Below are 17,359 nucleotides of genomic sequence, written 5' to 3' on the forward strand. Positions count from 1 at the left end.
ATACCACAGCTCCTCTCTCGGCACCCTGTCATACGCTTTCTCTAAATCTACGAAGACACAATGAAACTCCCTCTGACCTTCTCTGTACTTCTCCATCAACATCCTCAAAGCAAATACTGCATCTGTTGTTCTCTTTCTAGGCATGAAACCATATTGCTGCTCACAGATGTTCACCTCTGCCCTTAGCCGAGCTTCCACTACTCTTTCCCACAACTTCATTGTTTGGCTCATCAGCTTTATTCCTCTGTAGTTGCCACAGCTCTGTTCATCTCCCTTGTTCTTAAAAATGGGCACCAGTACACTTCTCCTCCAGTCCTCAGCATCCTCTCACTCTCCAAGATCTTGTTAAGCAAACTAGTCCGATTCTAGACACTTTCCACTCTCCTGTAAATTAGTTGCTCCACTTTAAAATTTTGGGTCAGTGACTGCTTATGTTATTTGTAATATTTATCAGTTTGAGTATTTTTATAGTAAAACAAACTAATAATAATAACTAGAATGGGCATTTCCTGCAGAAAATGCGTGTGATTGCTGAAAGCCAACCGCTGCACCTGCTGCAGCCATCGCCGAATCTGCAGCTCTGAAAGTTGTAGAAGCGACAGGCAACACTGTAGCATGTGTAGTTTTTTAAAATATTGAACAACTAGTGAAAGCACATGAAACAATGAAGAAGTTTTCAATTGCTATTCACCAACTCTCCAGCAGATGGCAGCCTGTCCAAAGGAATCAACTGTTGCCATCTTGCCCTCTCAACACTAAGGAAGTTCTTAAGATAAAATACCAAAATTAAAAGCACCCACAATAGCGCCCCCCAGTGGAGAAACGTTTAACACGCGTGTTCAGGGCAGTGTCCTGCACGTATTTGTTAAGTTTCATTCAAGTCAGTCATTGCATTAGCTTAAAAAAAAAAGATCGAAAAAGACGCAGTACCGCGAACGGCCGCCAGGTGGCGCACGTGGTCGTACTAGGGGCCCTGTAAAACATAGAAGTGAAATCAGAAAAAAAAAATGTTTTTTTAGGACTTAAAAAACGAGTTAAATAACTGACCACACGGTAGCGCTAGAGAGCCCACACTGTAACATGTGAAGCATTTCATCATGGGGCATCATGGGTCAAAGTTTCATAACAATATCATGTGTAGTTTCCGAGATATTGCCATGTGAAGATTGCTCTCATAGACGGCAATGCAAAGTAAAAATCATACAAATATTTATAATAATTATTGTACATCAGCTGTCAGCCCACAGAGTAATACATCAACTCTCCTAGCTGTGCTTGACATATTACAGTTGGAACCATGTTTCTAGCTGTAAGCGTGTAGGAGTAGTAGCATGTGAAAACAAGTAACATAAACATGCTGGTAACTGACCACACGGTGGCGCTATAGAGCCCACGCTGTAACATGTGAAGCACTTCATCATGGGACAGCACTTCACAAAGCTGCATCATGCTACCATGTGTAGTTTTTGAGATATTGCAGTTTAAACAATACTCCCATAGATGTTCCATTCAAAAAAAAATTCATATTAATATTCATAATAATTACAGTACATTAGCTATCAGCACACAGGGTAGTGAGCACACCTCTCCCAACCATGCTTAACATGTTACAGTTGGAACCATGTTTGCAGCTTTTACCATTTAGGACTTACAGCACGCCGAAAAACGGGCGGAAGAATACGGAATAATAATAATAAAAATAATAAAATTAAATACTGGAAACAACAATAGTGTGATTGCTTTCAGCAATCACACTAATAAATCATTTGAGCAGCAGACAACTTAAAAATTTAGTCTGCTTTTACGACCAGCATTTACTTCCGGTGTTGTGTCGGCTTCAGTTCCTCTTTTCTTTTGGATTTGTTTTCACCTTAACATGAGCCTAGTCGTCCTTTGGTTGTGACCATGATACAGAACTAACTCTAACCCCAACTAGTTATCCTGCGACACCTAACTAACAGCTGAAGACCGAGCTGGGGGAGACGCATTTCATCGGGGAGCTTTCTTCGCTGTAACGCCCATTGGCCAGCGTCGTTGGCGCATGCGTCGCAGAAATTGTACCGGAAGTGGCTCTGCGGCGCTCAGTCTTGGACTGTCTGCCAGATACTGAATGAGGACGCATTGATTTCGACTTCAAAATGATGAAATTTCTTCCTAAACTCCTGCTCCTATTGTTGTTAGCCTTCCCAGCAACTATCCTCTTCAAAGGTAAGTCCGTGCTGGGGTCGTTCACAGCGATACGTTATAAAGGAATGTGTTTTAGTAGGCAGTAAGCCTCCACATGCTAGCGCTAGCTGCTCGGCTAACTAGCTAGTTAGCTCCTTAAAAAAAGAAAAGGAAGGCCGTTCTCCGTTTAACGTGCTAGCTGAAAGTATGTAAAAAGAGATTTCCTCTTTAAAGTCTGAGCCATGTAAACTTTTATTTTAGAGAATTATTTCCTGACGGTTTTAAGTTTAGTGGCATATAATCTTAAGTAACAGTTTCCTAAATAAATGCGGTTTATCCACTTGCTAAGACTGACGTGTCCTTACTCTCAGCCGTTAGCCGGAAAGCTAATTGGCTCAATCAGTGTTAGCAGCTACCTAGACCCGGAAAAACTTAAAATGTAATTTTATGAAGAATACGCTATTATATACCCTGGTCAATAAGCAAACATAAACAGCTGCAGGAAGCTGGCTAACGTCGCTTTACACAAAGAGGTGCGGAAGTCTTACTAGATGTACTGTGGTAAGTTGTCACTAAAATCCTCTAGAAACAAGTAGAATAAATAGTATCCACGCTGTGTAATATTAAAACGCACATGTTTCACACAGTTTGGTGTGCACAGAAAATTCCAACAAAGTGTCCACACATTTGGGCCTGTGTTAACTCCAAAGGTTAGAACCATGTACAGATTGTTGCTGCTACTTGCACATTTCTGCATATGCACACAGCCAAACATAAACTTTTCTTCATCCTTCTGCCCATAGAAAAGAAAGAGGTAAATGATCCTGAAAGGCTGCAATGAGAGGCCTGTTTATTTCTTCTTACCATCATGTGTGAAGTCAGAAAGCCTGCTTTTTGTTTTCCGTTGTTTCAGTTGCGGTGGGAGATTTGATGTGGGAAAAGACTGAATAGTGCTCCAGCAAAACACAGAATCAGATTTTCACGAATGAAATAAAAAGCAAATTTTATATTGGTGGTTTTATCGATATAACAAATGTCCCCCCACCTCACAGGGCCTGTTGTGAGTGCCCAAGATCCAACAGAGGATGAGGAGGTCGAGGCTGTGGATGAAGATGTTGTGGATGATGTGACTGCTGAGGACGAGGATGATGAGGCTGAAGTAGAAGATGATGAAAACACAGAATTGGTGAGTGACATCACGGTTAGAAATATCAAAAAATAATCTTTGTCTTTTTGAGAACAGGCAAAATTACCATCAGAGTGTCCAAGATCTTAGACTGACCTATTCTGATGTCCCCTTTTGTTCAACCAAAACACTAAAATCCACATATATTTAGTCAATTTTCATTGGGGACGAATAAAATTAAATACATTTTCAAAGTTGCAAAGCTAGAAACTGTGGAGATGATGATTTAATATTTGAATAATCGTGAATTATGTTTAGAGATAACTTTTCGACACAGCAGCTTAATAATGAAATAACAATGATAGTGACAATTATTAGCAGTCAGGGAAGGTGTTTGGATACCAAGAGAAACTGAATGGGAATGTGTTTCTGCTCAGGCGGAAGAAGAAAAAGATGAAGAAGAAGAAGCCTTGGTTGGTGAGGTGAAGGCTTCTCCAAATGCTGACACCACCATCCTGTTTGTCAAAGGAGAAGGTAACTTATTATGGGCTGTGTACATTTTGTGTAGCAGATTGAAGTATTTTTTTCCTTCACTGAGCTGAACTGAAAACCGTGTTTGAATCCACGCTCTTGATTCTCCGCAGACTTCCCTGCCAACAGCATTGTCAAGTTCCTGCTCGGCTTCACAAACAAAGGATCTGAGAACTTCATTGTGGAGTCTCTGGATGCCTCCTTCCGTTACCCACAGGTACAGAAACACTTCTCAGGGATCACTGCCACCTTATGGCTCAAGCCCCCTGTGCAGCTCCCCCTGACCTGGGTGCCTTTGTTTTTTCTATCAGGATTACCAGTTCTACATCCAGAACTTCACTGCCCTCCAGCTCGGTACTGTGGTTCCTCCCAGCAGACAGGCCACTTTCGAGTACTCCTTCATCCCTGCTGAGCCCATGGGAGGGCGGCCGTTTGGACTAGTCATTAACCTCAACTACAAAGACAGCAGTGTAAGGAGAAGGGGGGTTGGGCTCTGATTGGTGATGTCAGTGACATGTTTTGTTGTCAGATGGTGACATAAAGGTGCATTCCAAACCTGGGTGGGAGTTTTTATCCCATTTAGTAGATGCTGTGTAACAAGCAGCACAACAGCAGGGCCAAACGGGTCACAGCTACTGATGTGACTGCTGTCCATCCTGCTTCTTTCTGTCCTTCTCTTCTCCAACCTCTCCCTTCTGTTTTGTCTCAATCTAAATTTCTAAATTTTTATTTGTCTCTCTCCCCCCGTCTTCCTTTTCCTTTAGCTCTTTTTTTAAATTTTGTCTCCTCGTCTGTGCAGGGAAACATTTTCCAGGATGCAGTGTTCAACCAGACTGTCACCATCACAGAGAGAGAAGATGGACTAGATGGAGAAACGTAAGTGTCTTTGTGCCTTAATTAAATTATTTTTTTCTTTATTTTACTTTAATTTTTCACCTTCTGTCTCCTCCTCCTTCGTCTCGCGCAGGATCTTCATGTATGTCTTCCTGTCAGGCCTCGGTCTGCTGGTTGTTGTTGGCCTTCACCAGCTGCTGGAGTCTAGAAAGGTGCAGTAGTGATTTATTATTTAACTTTACGTAACCAGTCAGCACTTAGTTAATTACATGGAAAACAGAACGTTCACTGACCGAAGCATCTAATATTCTGAGCATGTTTATTTTAAAAGGTGATTCAAGCAGCTTGTAGACGTTAACAACGGCTCTTAGAAATGTAAAAAATACTCCAGTCATGGCCAAGAATTATGTTTAGATCTTGGATATGGACGCAGAAATTTTCACCATCAGCCCGTTTGTAATGTTGCTGGACTTGCAGATGTTTCTGCTCGCATTCGAAAGACGTAACGGTTTCTGAGTCTAAGGTTTTGGTCACCCTATTTAAAATAAGTGAGGGGGGCCAAAACATTAAAAGCCCCTCTTATAATGCATTACCATTACCCACTGTGACCTCAACAATAAACAGAAAGTAGGATTATCACCTGTAATGGATTGCATCAAAATGCACAGGTGGTCAAAATGTTCTGCCTGATCAGGAGAAGCAGATGTGTATGTATGAGAAAGACAAACAGATTCTATTTAGATTATGGTGAGAAAACCATGTTTTAGTAAAGTTGTGTTAAATTTCCTATAGAAAACTATAGAAACAGTGAATTTATCAAACAGGCTTTTTACCTTTTATGTACATTCTTTCAGAGGAGGCGTCCAGCTCCAAAGGTGGAAATGGGGACTTCCAGCCACAATGACGTTGACCTGAGCTGGATCCCTCAGGAGACACTGAACCAGATCAGTACGTATCCTCCTCACGCTGCACTCGCAGCTTTCACAGCTGCTCTATCACACGTCGGCACCATAAATTGCACTCTGCATGTCACTGTCCTGGCAGCTGGTGCTTTCACTGCACTATGACAACTTCAGGGTTTTAAAACCTGCATGAAAGGATCAAATCTAAACATAAAAACATCTTATACACAGTTGGATTTAGATGTAGAGTTAGATTTGAACTGGGTGTTTCCAGCATCATCAGGCGTCAGACCTACTGTTGATTTTCAACACTTGTCTAACTTTGGATACACTTTCTTTTAAAAAAAAAAAAAACAGATTGAGGTTGTTTAAACAGGTTTATAAAAGATTTGATTTTGTTGGGTCAAGATTTTAGTGTCGGCAGCCAGAAAGTGTGGTATGTAAAGCATGAAAAAACAAGCTACACGCTGCTCGAGAAAGACGCATCAGTCAATAAAGTGAGATTTAAAGAGGTTTAATACAAAAAACAGTGACAACAAACTCAATTAAAGGAATAAACATTGCTATGGCTAAATAAACCCCTTGAACATAAGTGATGTTACCTTGTCCTTCAACACATGTTGTCCTCACAGAATGAGCTGGTGGTTTTTGTGCAGGCATCTGCGCTCTCTTCCTGCTTCACCTGTGTCTGAATGAACTTTAACCTTCACTGTGCATGAGGATCACTCACTCTTTTCTTTTTCTCTCCGCCTTCCTCGCTGTCACGTTTTCCTGCGTCTTCAGTGCAGAGTCGCAGAGGTGAGGCCTGCTTCACGTCCTGTGTGTGTCTGATCCTTTTATTTCTGCTCGTGTCCAAGTGTTTGTTCTGTTTCATCCTTGACATTTACAAAGCAGCATTAGCACTTTAAAGAGTAGACTGTCGTCCCTGACCAGCTGCCTCAGAGGTGAATAATATCTGCTCCTTTCAGGACCTTGAGAAGCATGTTTGACTTCTGCTTAATTCTGCTTTGTTGCTTCTGTCCCAGCTTCACAACAGATGCTTGTCGCAACAGGAAAATCACAAGTGTAGTTCACAGCATTTGACTGAGCTCCTTGTAACGTCTTGGCAGTGTGGATGCTCGCTCACTGGCATCTTTGGAAGCTGCCTTTTTAATATAAACCTTTCTGAAATTATTAGGACAGTGTGTGAATAACAGAGAATGTTACAAAGACAACACCGCAGACATTGTAACTGATTGTTTTTTTTGAAGAGTTTTTGCTCATTTTTGTTTTATGCATAAGTGAGCACTGCACCTCTTCCCCCGACGACAAGTCAAATATCTGCTGTGAAAAAACACTGGATTTTTGAGGCTGCTACAGGTGTTTAAGTTTAAAGCTTCAAATAAGTTTATCAGCCAATAGTCTTTTTTTTTTTCTACAGCATCACATGATACAATCACACAATTTAGATCCATATCCTTTTATTTTTTCAAACATTTGTCACCAAGATAAAAACTGAGCAGGTTGTTTACATGCACGTAAGTAACTTGGTTGTTTTCTCCGATAAGCAGATTTCCACAGGTTAGTTCCTCTTTTTTAGGATGAGGATAAACTTTTCTCTGGTTCAGCTGCTGCTGTGTAAAGGAGCTCGCTGTGCTGTCAGCCTGCCCTGACACACAGTCAGGAAGCAGCATCTTATGTCACTGTACAGAAAAAATCTGCACTTCAGCGAAGCACATTACTCATCTGCTGTGTGTTTAGTCACCTGGTTACTGAAGTGCATGTAAACAGTAAACTGTCTCTGATGGACAAACGGCATCAGTCTGGTGCAGTTTCTGCATTAATTCAAAGCTAATTACATGTTTCTGTTGTGCAGTTTGTTTTTATCAGCCAAAATGCAGAGACATGAATATTGTTTAGGTTCTGGCCAAGTTATCAGCACAATCAACCTGCTGTACTATGAAACTTGGCGTTTGATAGTGTTGAAGGTGTGTGAATCTGTCACAACCTGTCGTGTGTTTAAAGGTGTTTGTTGGTTCTTTCTTCTGCAGACAAAGCGTCTCCGAGAAGATCTCCACGCAAAAGGAACCAGAAACGCTCGGCCGGCTCAGATGAGTGACGGGCTCCCGACTCCTCGGCCGTACAGCTTCACCAACCGGTCTACGTTAGAGGGGGAGGAAGAGTGAGGGGAGGGAAGCGGGACGTGACCACGTGAAGCGCCCCCTGTCCTCTCTACTGAGAAACGTTAACCAGTGCCAAGCAGAGCAACGGCTGGCTCTCTACTTTCAGCTTACAAACCGTTTAATACGAACGTAGACTCCTTTAGTTTTACCAATACTGTTTCTGAAGCTCTGTCACACATGAGCGAAAAGGAGAACGAACAACAGGTGTGTTGGGCTTTAGAGGCACATGAGGACATTTTCACTAAAGGTTGTTTTTTTTTTTGAGAATTATATTTGTTTAAGGTTTAACTGCTGATATTATTGTTGAAAGAGCGTTTATTTCCTCCCACTATCCCCTTTGGGGGTTTTTGTTGTTGTTTAATCCATAAATGATTAAGATTCGTTTTTTTTTTTTTGATAATTACTGTTGTTTTGTTTGTGGCCCTGCACGTTTTGCTCTGGGGCTGTTCTCTTTCTCTTCCTCCTTTTTTTTGCTCATTTTACTGCACAGATCCTGAGGATAGTCTGGGCCACACATTCACACACTCCTGAAGCTTGTTCACAGACTCATTCATCTGTTGACTGTAGCAGCGCTGAGCTTTTAGAGAAGCTCACAATCCTGCAGTGTCTTTTTTTTAAATTTAGAGATGAAATGTGAGGCTTTGATAAATTCATAGGCAACAGTTTGGTCCTGCAAAGTGTCAGACTTATCTCACACAGTCAAATGAGTTTGACCAAAGTTCTTTCATCACTTAAAAGTAGTTTAAGATCAAGTGAATTTTATTTTTTTTAATCATTGAGTGAGAAAAACCTTTTGATATTTGAATTTGATTGACCATAAGAATTCTCTCGTCCTGACTTGTCATATTTTTGATGGTTATTTGTGACTTATCTGATTCAAAGAAAACATCACAGCTTTAGCTATGAAGGACTAAGTGAAGAAAACTGTGATGTGCATTTTCCACTTTATTTCCTGACACAAGAAGTTGACTTACAAAATGAACAGACTAAAGCAGCTGCAGCTTTTAGAAGAGCAAAGACACTGTTAAAAAAAGATTTCTTCCCACTTCAAACCTCAGCTCTGTGGATGTGAAATAAGTGAAGTAATCAGTGCTCAGTGTCACAATGTGGACACATCTTCAAATGTTGGGTAACAGGTTGTATGATGTTAACCTAAACACTGGTAACTACTTGGGTTGTGCTGAACGAGCTATACACTTGCAGTTTCTCTTTAGTGAGACCCTCGACGCATGCCTGTCTTTTTTTTTTTTTCCCCCCTTCTGTTTGTACACTAGTTTATTTCTGTCCTCAAGTTGCTTGTTGGAAATCAGACAATTTACAGAATATTTCTACACATTGAATGTGTTTTTTACTTTCTGTTGTAACTGTTGAACTGGCTGAAGCACTGGTGTAAATACTGGCTGAGAGACGCTGACATCAGAGGAAATTTACCACGCTAATTTATTTGAGTGACAGATTGGGGCTGGGGGGGGGGGGGGGGGGGGGGGAGGGGTTGTACTGTGTGTTTTTCTTTACCACTATGGGCATCACTGGTTTACTCTGCAGTTCCTGAGCTGCAGCGGCTCTCAGAAAATAAAGCTCAGAGTTTTGATATGAGCTTTGGCTGCACGTTAGACCATGAAGCTCTGCGGTGTCTTTTTTTTAGTGCAGAGAATCCAACAGACAGACTCCACATGCAGCTGAGGCTTGTTGATCTGAGAGCTGAGCTGATTTGGTGAACATGATGGGGGCTGTCATTCATAGGTACAGGCTCATACTTCTATTTGCTTGTGCGAGAAAATAAACTGATGATTTGCTGTAGGTCTGCTCTTTTTATTAAGTGGCATCAAGTCAGCATCACCGCTGCTACTGGACATGAGAATTTAGAGAATGAAATTATTATTTTCAGGCTAAAATGTCAAAAAATGTAAGTTCAGTTCAAAGCTGATTTGATCTTCACAACTGGGAGAGTTTTCTGTCCAAATTCCTTATTTCAATATTGTAGAAATCATTAAATGCAGCTGTAGCTGCCACAAGGCAAAGCATGTTTTTATAGAAATGTACAGAAAGGTGAGCTTTTTATTAACTATGCAGCTTAATTTTAAGGCGTCATAAGTTAAATATGTGACGCAATGAAGTTGCAAGGAACAAATGTCCAACACTATTTGTAAGCTGATAGAAAACCGCTATGACTTCGTGTTTTTAACATACAAAGTGAACAAATTAATGTCAGTGGATGTTTCCAAACCTGGAATCTCATCAGTGAAAGCAGAATAGTTGGTTTATAGCAACCTGGACATGAGCTGCTTCACCAAAGCATCACACACATGTCCGTGTAAAAGCAAACGGAGTAAACACGGATTTAGTCTAATAATGGAGGTGATTTGTTCTGTGGCTCCCAGCTCACACAATGTTCAATGAGTAACTGAAAGACCTGAAGGATTCACTGGATCAATCAGATGGAAAACACTGATTAGGCATCGTGTCCGTAGCAGGACACACCGGAGGACATCACTGTTCTCCAAAAACCACATTGCAGCACAAGAAGCTCGTGAAGGACGAACTTGACGCTGCACAACAGTACTGAGGAAAATGTCTTGTGGACAGATGAAACCAAGCACCATGTGCAGCTGAGAATGGGCCAAAATGTTTAACCCAAAGCTTCAGGTGGTTCAACCAGTTATCGTTACTTTATCCGGAAGTTTATGCAGCGCGTTTATCCAAAGCGCTTCACAATGTTGTTTCTCATTCACACACACGCCGCCGTGCACGGTGCTCAGCTGATCCCCCGCGGGAAACGTCGGGTTCAGTGTCTTGCCCAAGGACAAGACCGGCACCGGGAATCAAACCACTGACCCCGTGGTCCGTGGATGACCGGACAGAATAAAGTTCCACATTCCAATCATTGTTGTAGCAGCCGTCTAACTGTCCTTGGTGTCACACAGGGAGTGTTGTGAATCAATGTTTTCAGTTGTCTGAACACTTCCTGCTTAAGCAAAGGTTAAATCACTAAAACACACATTTAGCAAAGACCGTCACAGATGTCGTAGTCTATTGAGGAACTTTCAAAGGAAATTAAGCAGCAGATCAAAGGTTACTTGTTTCCACAGTTTAACTTGTATCCAGTTACCTGATCGTCAGGTAAGGATACAAGGATCCTGTAAGGATACAGTTGGCAGCTGCAGCTTTTACCTGCAGCATGTGGGAATGTGAGAATGTGAGTGATTGATGTAAGATGTTTAGATACGCACTCCAACAATAAACCAACTTCCTTGCACGTCTGTTCTTTTTGTTCCATTTAAAAGCGAAGCAGCAATTGATTAGTTTTTTGGCAGAGGTGATGGAAACCTGGTTCATCTGGTTTCCTGCAGGTTCAAAAAAAAAAAAAGGGTTTACAAATCAGTCCACACTGTGAAACAGCCAGGCTGTGATTTCTTCTGTAAATCTGCTGTTTTTTTTAATGTATCGAGTGAACAGTGGGTTTAAACGCCGGCAACACGCAGCACATTTATGCAGGTTTTAAACAATACTGAGTCCAACTCTCCGTGACCTGTAACCACATGGGGGCTGGAGCCAACACACACACACAGACACACATTCACCTGCTGCAGTTTAGAGTCACACGTTCACCTAACGTGCAGAGGCTGCAGCCAGGAAGCCGACTCAAACCGGGGACCTTCTAGCTGTGAGGCAGAAGCACTAACCGCTGCTGCCCCCTGTGAGTAAACTATAAATAATGAGGGTCAAAGGTCACTGTTGATAAAGGTGAGCTGACCACAACATACCGACATTAGTCACGGAAGTGTGAACAGAGTAAAGGACACAGGTCTCCTCAGTCGTCCTCTGTCTCCCTCCTCCTGGTGGAGGGACAGGGCTGCGTGAACCAATGTCCACTTCACGTTAAATTGCAGACGATCAATAAGTCCGATCAAAATCACAAAAACCCTTCATACACTCGAAGGGCTTTACAGAACATTTTACATAAACTAAAATAAAATCATAAACCAACAAAGCATAAAACAAGAAATAAAAACAGTAAAAATGATACGATCAGAGAAGTTATTCATGTGTAAAACAGAAACATTTTATAAATCCACACTGTCTATAAACTATAAATGTACTGTGACTTTTACAGAAAACTAATTTTAATGATGGGCAGCTTGAAAACTAAAAGCTGCCTCTCCGTGCTTCAAACGGACACGTGAGAGACTCTGCACACCCGTCCCAGATGTTCTCAGGGTTCTAATAGGTTCTTTAGTAGATTAGTAATTCAGAAAAGTGTCTGGGGTTAAGAAATGATTCAAAAACTAAAACTGCAGCGTTCTGAAGGAGTTGAGATGTAACAGGAAGTGTTAAGACTTCACACGGCCTGAAAATCACATCAGGGAATTTCAGTTTTTAACGATGAGTGTTGGCCTGTCAGTGACTAATGAAGCAGAGAGAAACCAGCCTGGTTCCGTTGTTCTAAGATCTATTACCTGTCCACAGTGTAAACTGGTACAAGCTCAACTGTTGTGAGCATGAAGTTTGGTAATCGTTGTTGTTTCCCCACTGACGCACACTGTGTGTAACCTGGCTGATCTGGGGGAGTGGCGTGTTTGGCTCTGACTCAAATATGTGAAATAGCCAGGAACCTTTTTTTTTTTCTGTCGGCTGAATAGAACTAAAGTCTCTGGACGTGTCTCTTCTGATTTCATTCGGCCATGCTGGAGCAGAAGCAAAGGTCCGAACTTCAACACAGGGTAAGAGCTGATGAAGCCACAGTCGGGTCCGTGTTCTGTTCTGTTTGATTGTTACTACATGGGATTCGCTTCACGCTGAGCAAGAAGCTGCACAAATATTTGGTCAATGTTTAGTTAAAGAGTTAATTCATTTGAATGTAATTAGTTTAACGAAAAGGTTTTTAAAGCTGCAGCAACAATTGCGCAGCTTTAGCACCGATGAAGCTCCAGACTGACTGCTTGTACTTGTAGTAGGAAGTACTGCATTACTGTAGTACTGCAGTTATGCTGCACTGAATTGAGGTCATACAAACATGGGAGAGTTACTGGATCCTTGTGTGACCTTTCTTGTTTTGTGAACGTCTTTAGAGCATGAAGACAGTGAATCAGCCACATTTCAGGCAGAACTCAGTGAGTGCATTGATTTAAACCATGTTATCAGCCACTGCTTTCGTGTTACTGTGTAATCAGCACAGGGTTAGTGTTGGCAGAGCATTTGTGTGCAGAGGTGTGTAACAAAGGATCTGCTGTGAGTTTCTTGTGTAAAACAATGATAACAGACTCCTGACCAGACAGGCCTTCTGGGACCAAGACCAAGAGCCAAACAGGTCAGTGGCCCTTTGGTAGGAAATGACATATAACCCCCCAAAAGAGATGGACAACAATCCCAAACAGAGAAAGAAACAACCAAAGATTCCCACAATAACATGCAACACTTGGTCCCTGAGGACCTGTAATGTTTGACATGGACCCCTTCCTTCCCTAAACCTGAACTCATTACGTTTAAGCTGAGGTTAAACAGGTTAAAGTCAAGATCTGCCAAGATCCAGAACACATGAGCCCCTGTTTTCCTGTTCACCCCGGAGAAAACCCTGGGTGTACAATGAGGGCTCCAGTGGGCGCAGGACTCTTTGTATGGAAAAGGTCCTTTGTGGACTTAAGGTGGTGTTGGGTGAAACTTTTGAAGGAGTTCCAGAGCTGAGACAAATGCGAGGCGTGTCTTTTCTTAGATTACATGGAACCCAAGATCGCTGAGGCCATTTTATCCGTGTAGAGGTTTTAAGCAACCGCAACGTTCTGAGAAAGTTCTCAGATCATTTACTTCCAATAAAAAGTACGGCAAAATACTCCATTACCTGCTCCTACTTTAGTAAAAATACCAAAGTATCATCAGCCAAATATCCTCTCTGACGGCTCGAGTATGTTTTACACTTGTAATAGTAAAGTTTTAATTTAGTACTTTTGTTTCTCAGTGGATGGAAAGCAAAGTTGTGATGCATAAACAGTCATATTTTAGGAGTCAGTCCAGCATTCTGTGAAATATTAACTCCTGGGGAGCTCGAAAGGTAACTGAAGGTACGTGAGAAATTTAAGCATGACAGGAGGCACAAAGTTTGGTCACAGCTGATTTGATCCTAAACTCTTTATCGTATTTCATAACTCTATCAAAGTTTTTACTCTGAAACCAAAATCTGTAAAGTGAGTCGTGTATAACAAAGTAGTCAACAAAGTTCCAAGTGCCTGAAGAAAATATTACAGTTAGAGAACGTGGATACTTCTTTAAACCAGATCCTGATCAGGGTCATAGGGGGCTGGAGTCTATCCCAGCTGTTGTAGTGCAAGAGGTGCTGTCCACCCTGAACATGTCTCCGGTTTGTCTCTGGACCAACACAGACAGACAACCGTTCACACCTACAGGCAATTTAGAGTCTTTGGACTCCACGCAGAAAGGCCGGGGGACCACTGCCGGATCAAAAGCTGTAGGAAAATGATAAACCACCATATCTGTGCACACACACACACACACACTGAACACAAACTGGTTAAAGGTTTTGTGACTGTGGTCGCAGATGTGGGAAAACCACATTCAGCTGATTGAAGGAGCTCTGCTCACACGAAAACCTCGTCAGAACTGAACTGTCAACCGACTGGAGGCGTCAACATTTGTTTTACAGCCTGTAACTTTAGCTCGTGCAAACCCTCTCGCTCAAACCCTGTGGGGCGAAATATAACCTGTTCTCAGGTGGAAGCTGCCACGTTACACGAGATGCTAGTGTGTGACGACAGCAAACAAACAGAGCAACAAAAAGGTTTAGAGTTCAGCGGCGTGTGTGGTTTGGATCTGAGGAGCTGCAGCTCCCATTATCAAACCATCAGCTGCAGAAAAAAGGTCTGTTTTAGGAAAATCTACATCTCATCAGCATTTGAAGGCCGAGGAAAAGAAGTAATGGGGATTTTAACATTTGGAAGAAAAGGTTTACAACTAGAATCTTTATTGGTTGTCAGTGAACTCGTACACATTTTACAATGGGATTTGTCCTCTACATCTAACGAGTCCGAGATTTATTCCTGCTACTGGCTCCCAGCACTAATGCTCAGGCCGACACCATGTGACTTAAAGTGTGGAAAAAGACACAGACTCAAATGTGTCCTTTCTTTTTCTTTTGACGAAGGAGCAAAAAAAAAGCAAAATAAACTGTTTTTCTCTCTTCAGTCCCTCGACAAGAACAAAATAATGACACGAAACAGAAACCGACAATTAAAGTCCAAGGAGCAACTGCTTTAAAACACAGAGGTCAACAGACAGGTTACATGACTGAGTACAACAACTCTGACCGTGGTTCTGCAGTACGAGTACTGACTACTTACTGTAGCATTAACTGCGTTTTGCTATTATGACCACAAAGATGCAATTTTTCATACAAAAAAAGGCAAACAGACCACAGAGCGATGACATCATTGTCCATTGTCGATAAAACCAGAGGAGCAGGAAGTGGGGACTGCAGAGTTCCAAAGTGCAGGTTCACAGTTATGGAACGTGTCACCTTTAATTTCAATTCTTCAGAAATCATAGTTTTCACTATGAAGCCAAGAGATGTGAAAACTGAACAACTTTGGTTGGTTAGATGGTTTCACGATCACGTTTACACACTTTTTATACTGTTTTACTCCTCGTGGGGCCTGATGGTGATGATGCTGTGGTGTGTAATGGACACACAGCGATATCTGTGATCAATAGCAACAATGAAAAAATGAAACCATCAGATCGTCGTCATGTATTCTGATTTTTGAACTTCTCCATTTGATTGTTGAAAGTAAAAAGGCCTTTTCCGTCTCCAGGTTTTCATTCTACTGTGTAGCTTTGCATCAGTCATTTAAAACCAAAACTAGTATTACAATATACCTCAGCACAACACGCACCTCTTGGAAATATCAGTGCATTTTGCATGTAAACACATGATTTTCATACAGTACAATCAAGTTTTTCCTGTGGGTTTTACCTCCAGGATGTGAGTGCAGTGTGTTATCTTTGTGCTGTGTCTCTGTTTCAGGCAGTTTGCAGGTGTGAGTCTCAGGATGAAGGTCTGTGACGGACACAAGGATGGACACTCTGCAGACGAGCGGACAGACGCGCCCGGAAACACGCCCGGCTGCAGCCTTCACCCCCTGGATGCACAGTGAGACTCTGACTTTTGACATTCGGACCATGAACTGTGCTGTCGCTCCCACGATGGCAAAATTAACAAAGGGTCACTTTTTACATTTTTGCAGTGATGAGAAGCAGAGCAGCCGACTGGTGTTTCCAGTCGTCATTTACCTGCTGACCAAACACAATCAGGAGCTGATGGATTTCAGCTTGAAACCTTCGGTCACAAAGTAAGATCACTTCTTCCTACTTCATACAAACTCCTGACCCCAAAGGTCAAAGAACTTTTATTGAGTGTTGATCTGCATGTGTGATTTCAGACTCATGTGCATGAGGACCAGCAGTAACGGTCTCCCTCCAGATTTCTAGACCCTGAAGATCACGTCGCTCACCGCACACCGGACGGCGTCGCTCTTCAACGACACAGAAATGATTAAAGTACAATCCACAGGATGTGAAGCTGCAGTGAAGCCATGTGTTTGTAAATGTGGGATGTGGGTTTTAATCTTTGTATATATATATTTTTTTGTGATGCCAGTAGATTCCTGTTGCCATATTATTAATACAAATTGCCTAAAACAGAGACACAGCTGTCTGACAGTGTGTGAGCTGCCGGCAGGAGCTCAGATCCCTGTTTCCTAATCACCCATAAAGGGCATTGTGTCACTGACGTAACATTTCTGGCATGACACTGAATTGTTTGTCTCTGACTAAGACTTGATAACATGCTTGTAGTTTGTCGTTAAAAATGTAACTCAAACACCACATTTGCTGGGTTATTTTCTAAGAATAGGGTCATTTGACAGGGTGGGCTGCATCGTTTAGACTCAGTGACCCCTGACATTTTCCATTTTTATCACATCTGAACTTAACTAGGTTTTCAGTGGGATTATATGTTGTTAACTTACTAAAAACTCAATACAAAGTCACGTTTTCCTATTTACAAATGCTTGGAGGAAACAATAATAGTTGAACAGAAACGTAGGATAATATTATGCGACTGTAGCTGTTTCTCTATTTCATGCATGTTCTAATCTAATGATAATCTAATGATAATTAGTAACTGTTGTAATCAAATGTGTGTTTATAAGCTGTTGTTGACCTGTGTGTTACTGTCAATGTGAGTTCAGATTTATCGTGGTCTAGTTATTGGAACAATGGTGGCTATTTAAAAAATCCTTACGACGGCCAAATTTGAAAGCAGGAATTTATGGATACAGACGTATTGATCATGACAAGTGATTTTAATGAACTGTCTGGTTCCTGTTCAGCCAGTAAAACCTGATCCTGGAAAAAAACAATATTCCTGAAATTAAAACAATGTTCAGACAATCACATGTTGTGTTGGTGGTCCCTGTGGGACTGAAAGTGTATCTGTGTGTGACAGCATTGTTCTGTTTTGCTGACAACTTTTTTTTTTGGGGGGGGGGGGGGGGGTGTGTGTCACATGCTGCTGCTAGGAAATAGCATTTTTATTGTAGCTTTGTCTTCTTGTAAAACTAAATGTTCAA

At 41.7% G+C, this 17,359-nt stretch overlaps 1 protein-coding gene across 2 annotated transcripts; it reads left to right on the top strand.

Annotated features, from left to right (window-relative positions):
• Positions 1-2,048: 2,048 nt before the first annotated feature.
• On the top strand, positions 2,049-9,521 carry ssr1 (signal sequence receptor, alpha). Of its 2 annotated transcripts, XM_067485355.1 has the most exons (10): positions 2,049-2,208; positions 3,219-3,352; positions 3,730-3,826; positions 3,937-4,040; positions 4,135-4,293; positions 4,623-4,699; positions 4,791-4,869; positions 5,512-5,605; positions 6,343-6,357; positions 7,590-9,521. In XM_067485355.1, the coding sequence occupies exons 1-10, from the start codon at positions 2,139-2,141 to the stop codon at positions 7,655-7,657; spliced, it is 897 nt and encodes a 298-aa protein (XP_067341456.1). In that variant the 5' UTR covers positions 2,049-2,138; the 3' UTR covers positions 7,658-9,521. The 2 variants fall into 2 exon arrangements, with proteins under 2 accessions (XP_067341456.1, XP_067341457.1); XM_067485356.1 differs by lacking the exon at positions 6,343-6,357.
• The last annotated feature ends 7,838 nt before the right edge of the window (positions 9,522-17,359 follow it).

This window comes from Channa argus, chromosome 19, assembly GCF_033026475.1.
Source record: "Channa argus isolate prfri chromosome 19, Channa argus male v1.0, whole genome shotgun sequence".
Taxonomy (NCBI): Eukaryota; Metazoa; Chordata; class Actinopteri; order Anabantiformes; family Channidae; genus Channa; species Channa argus.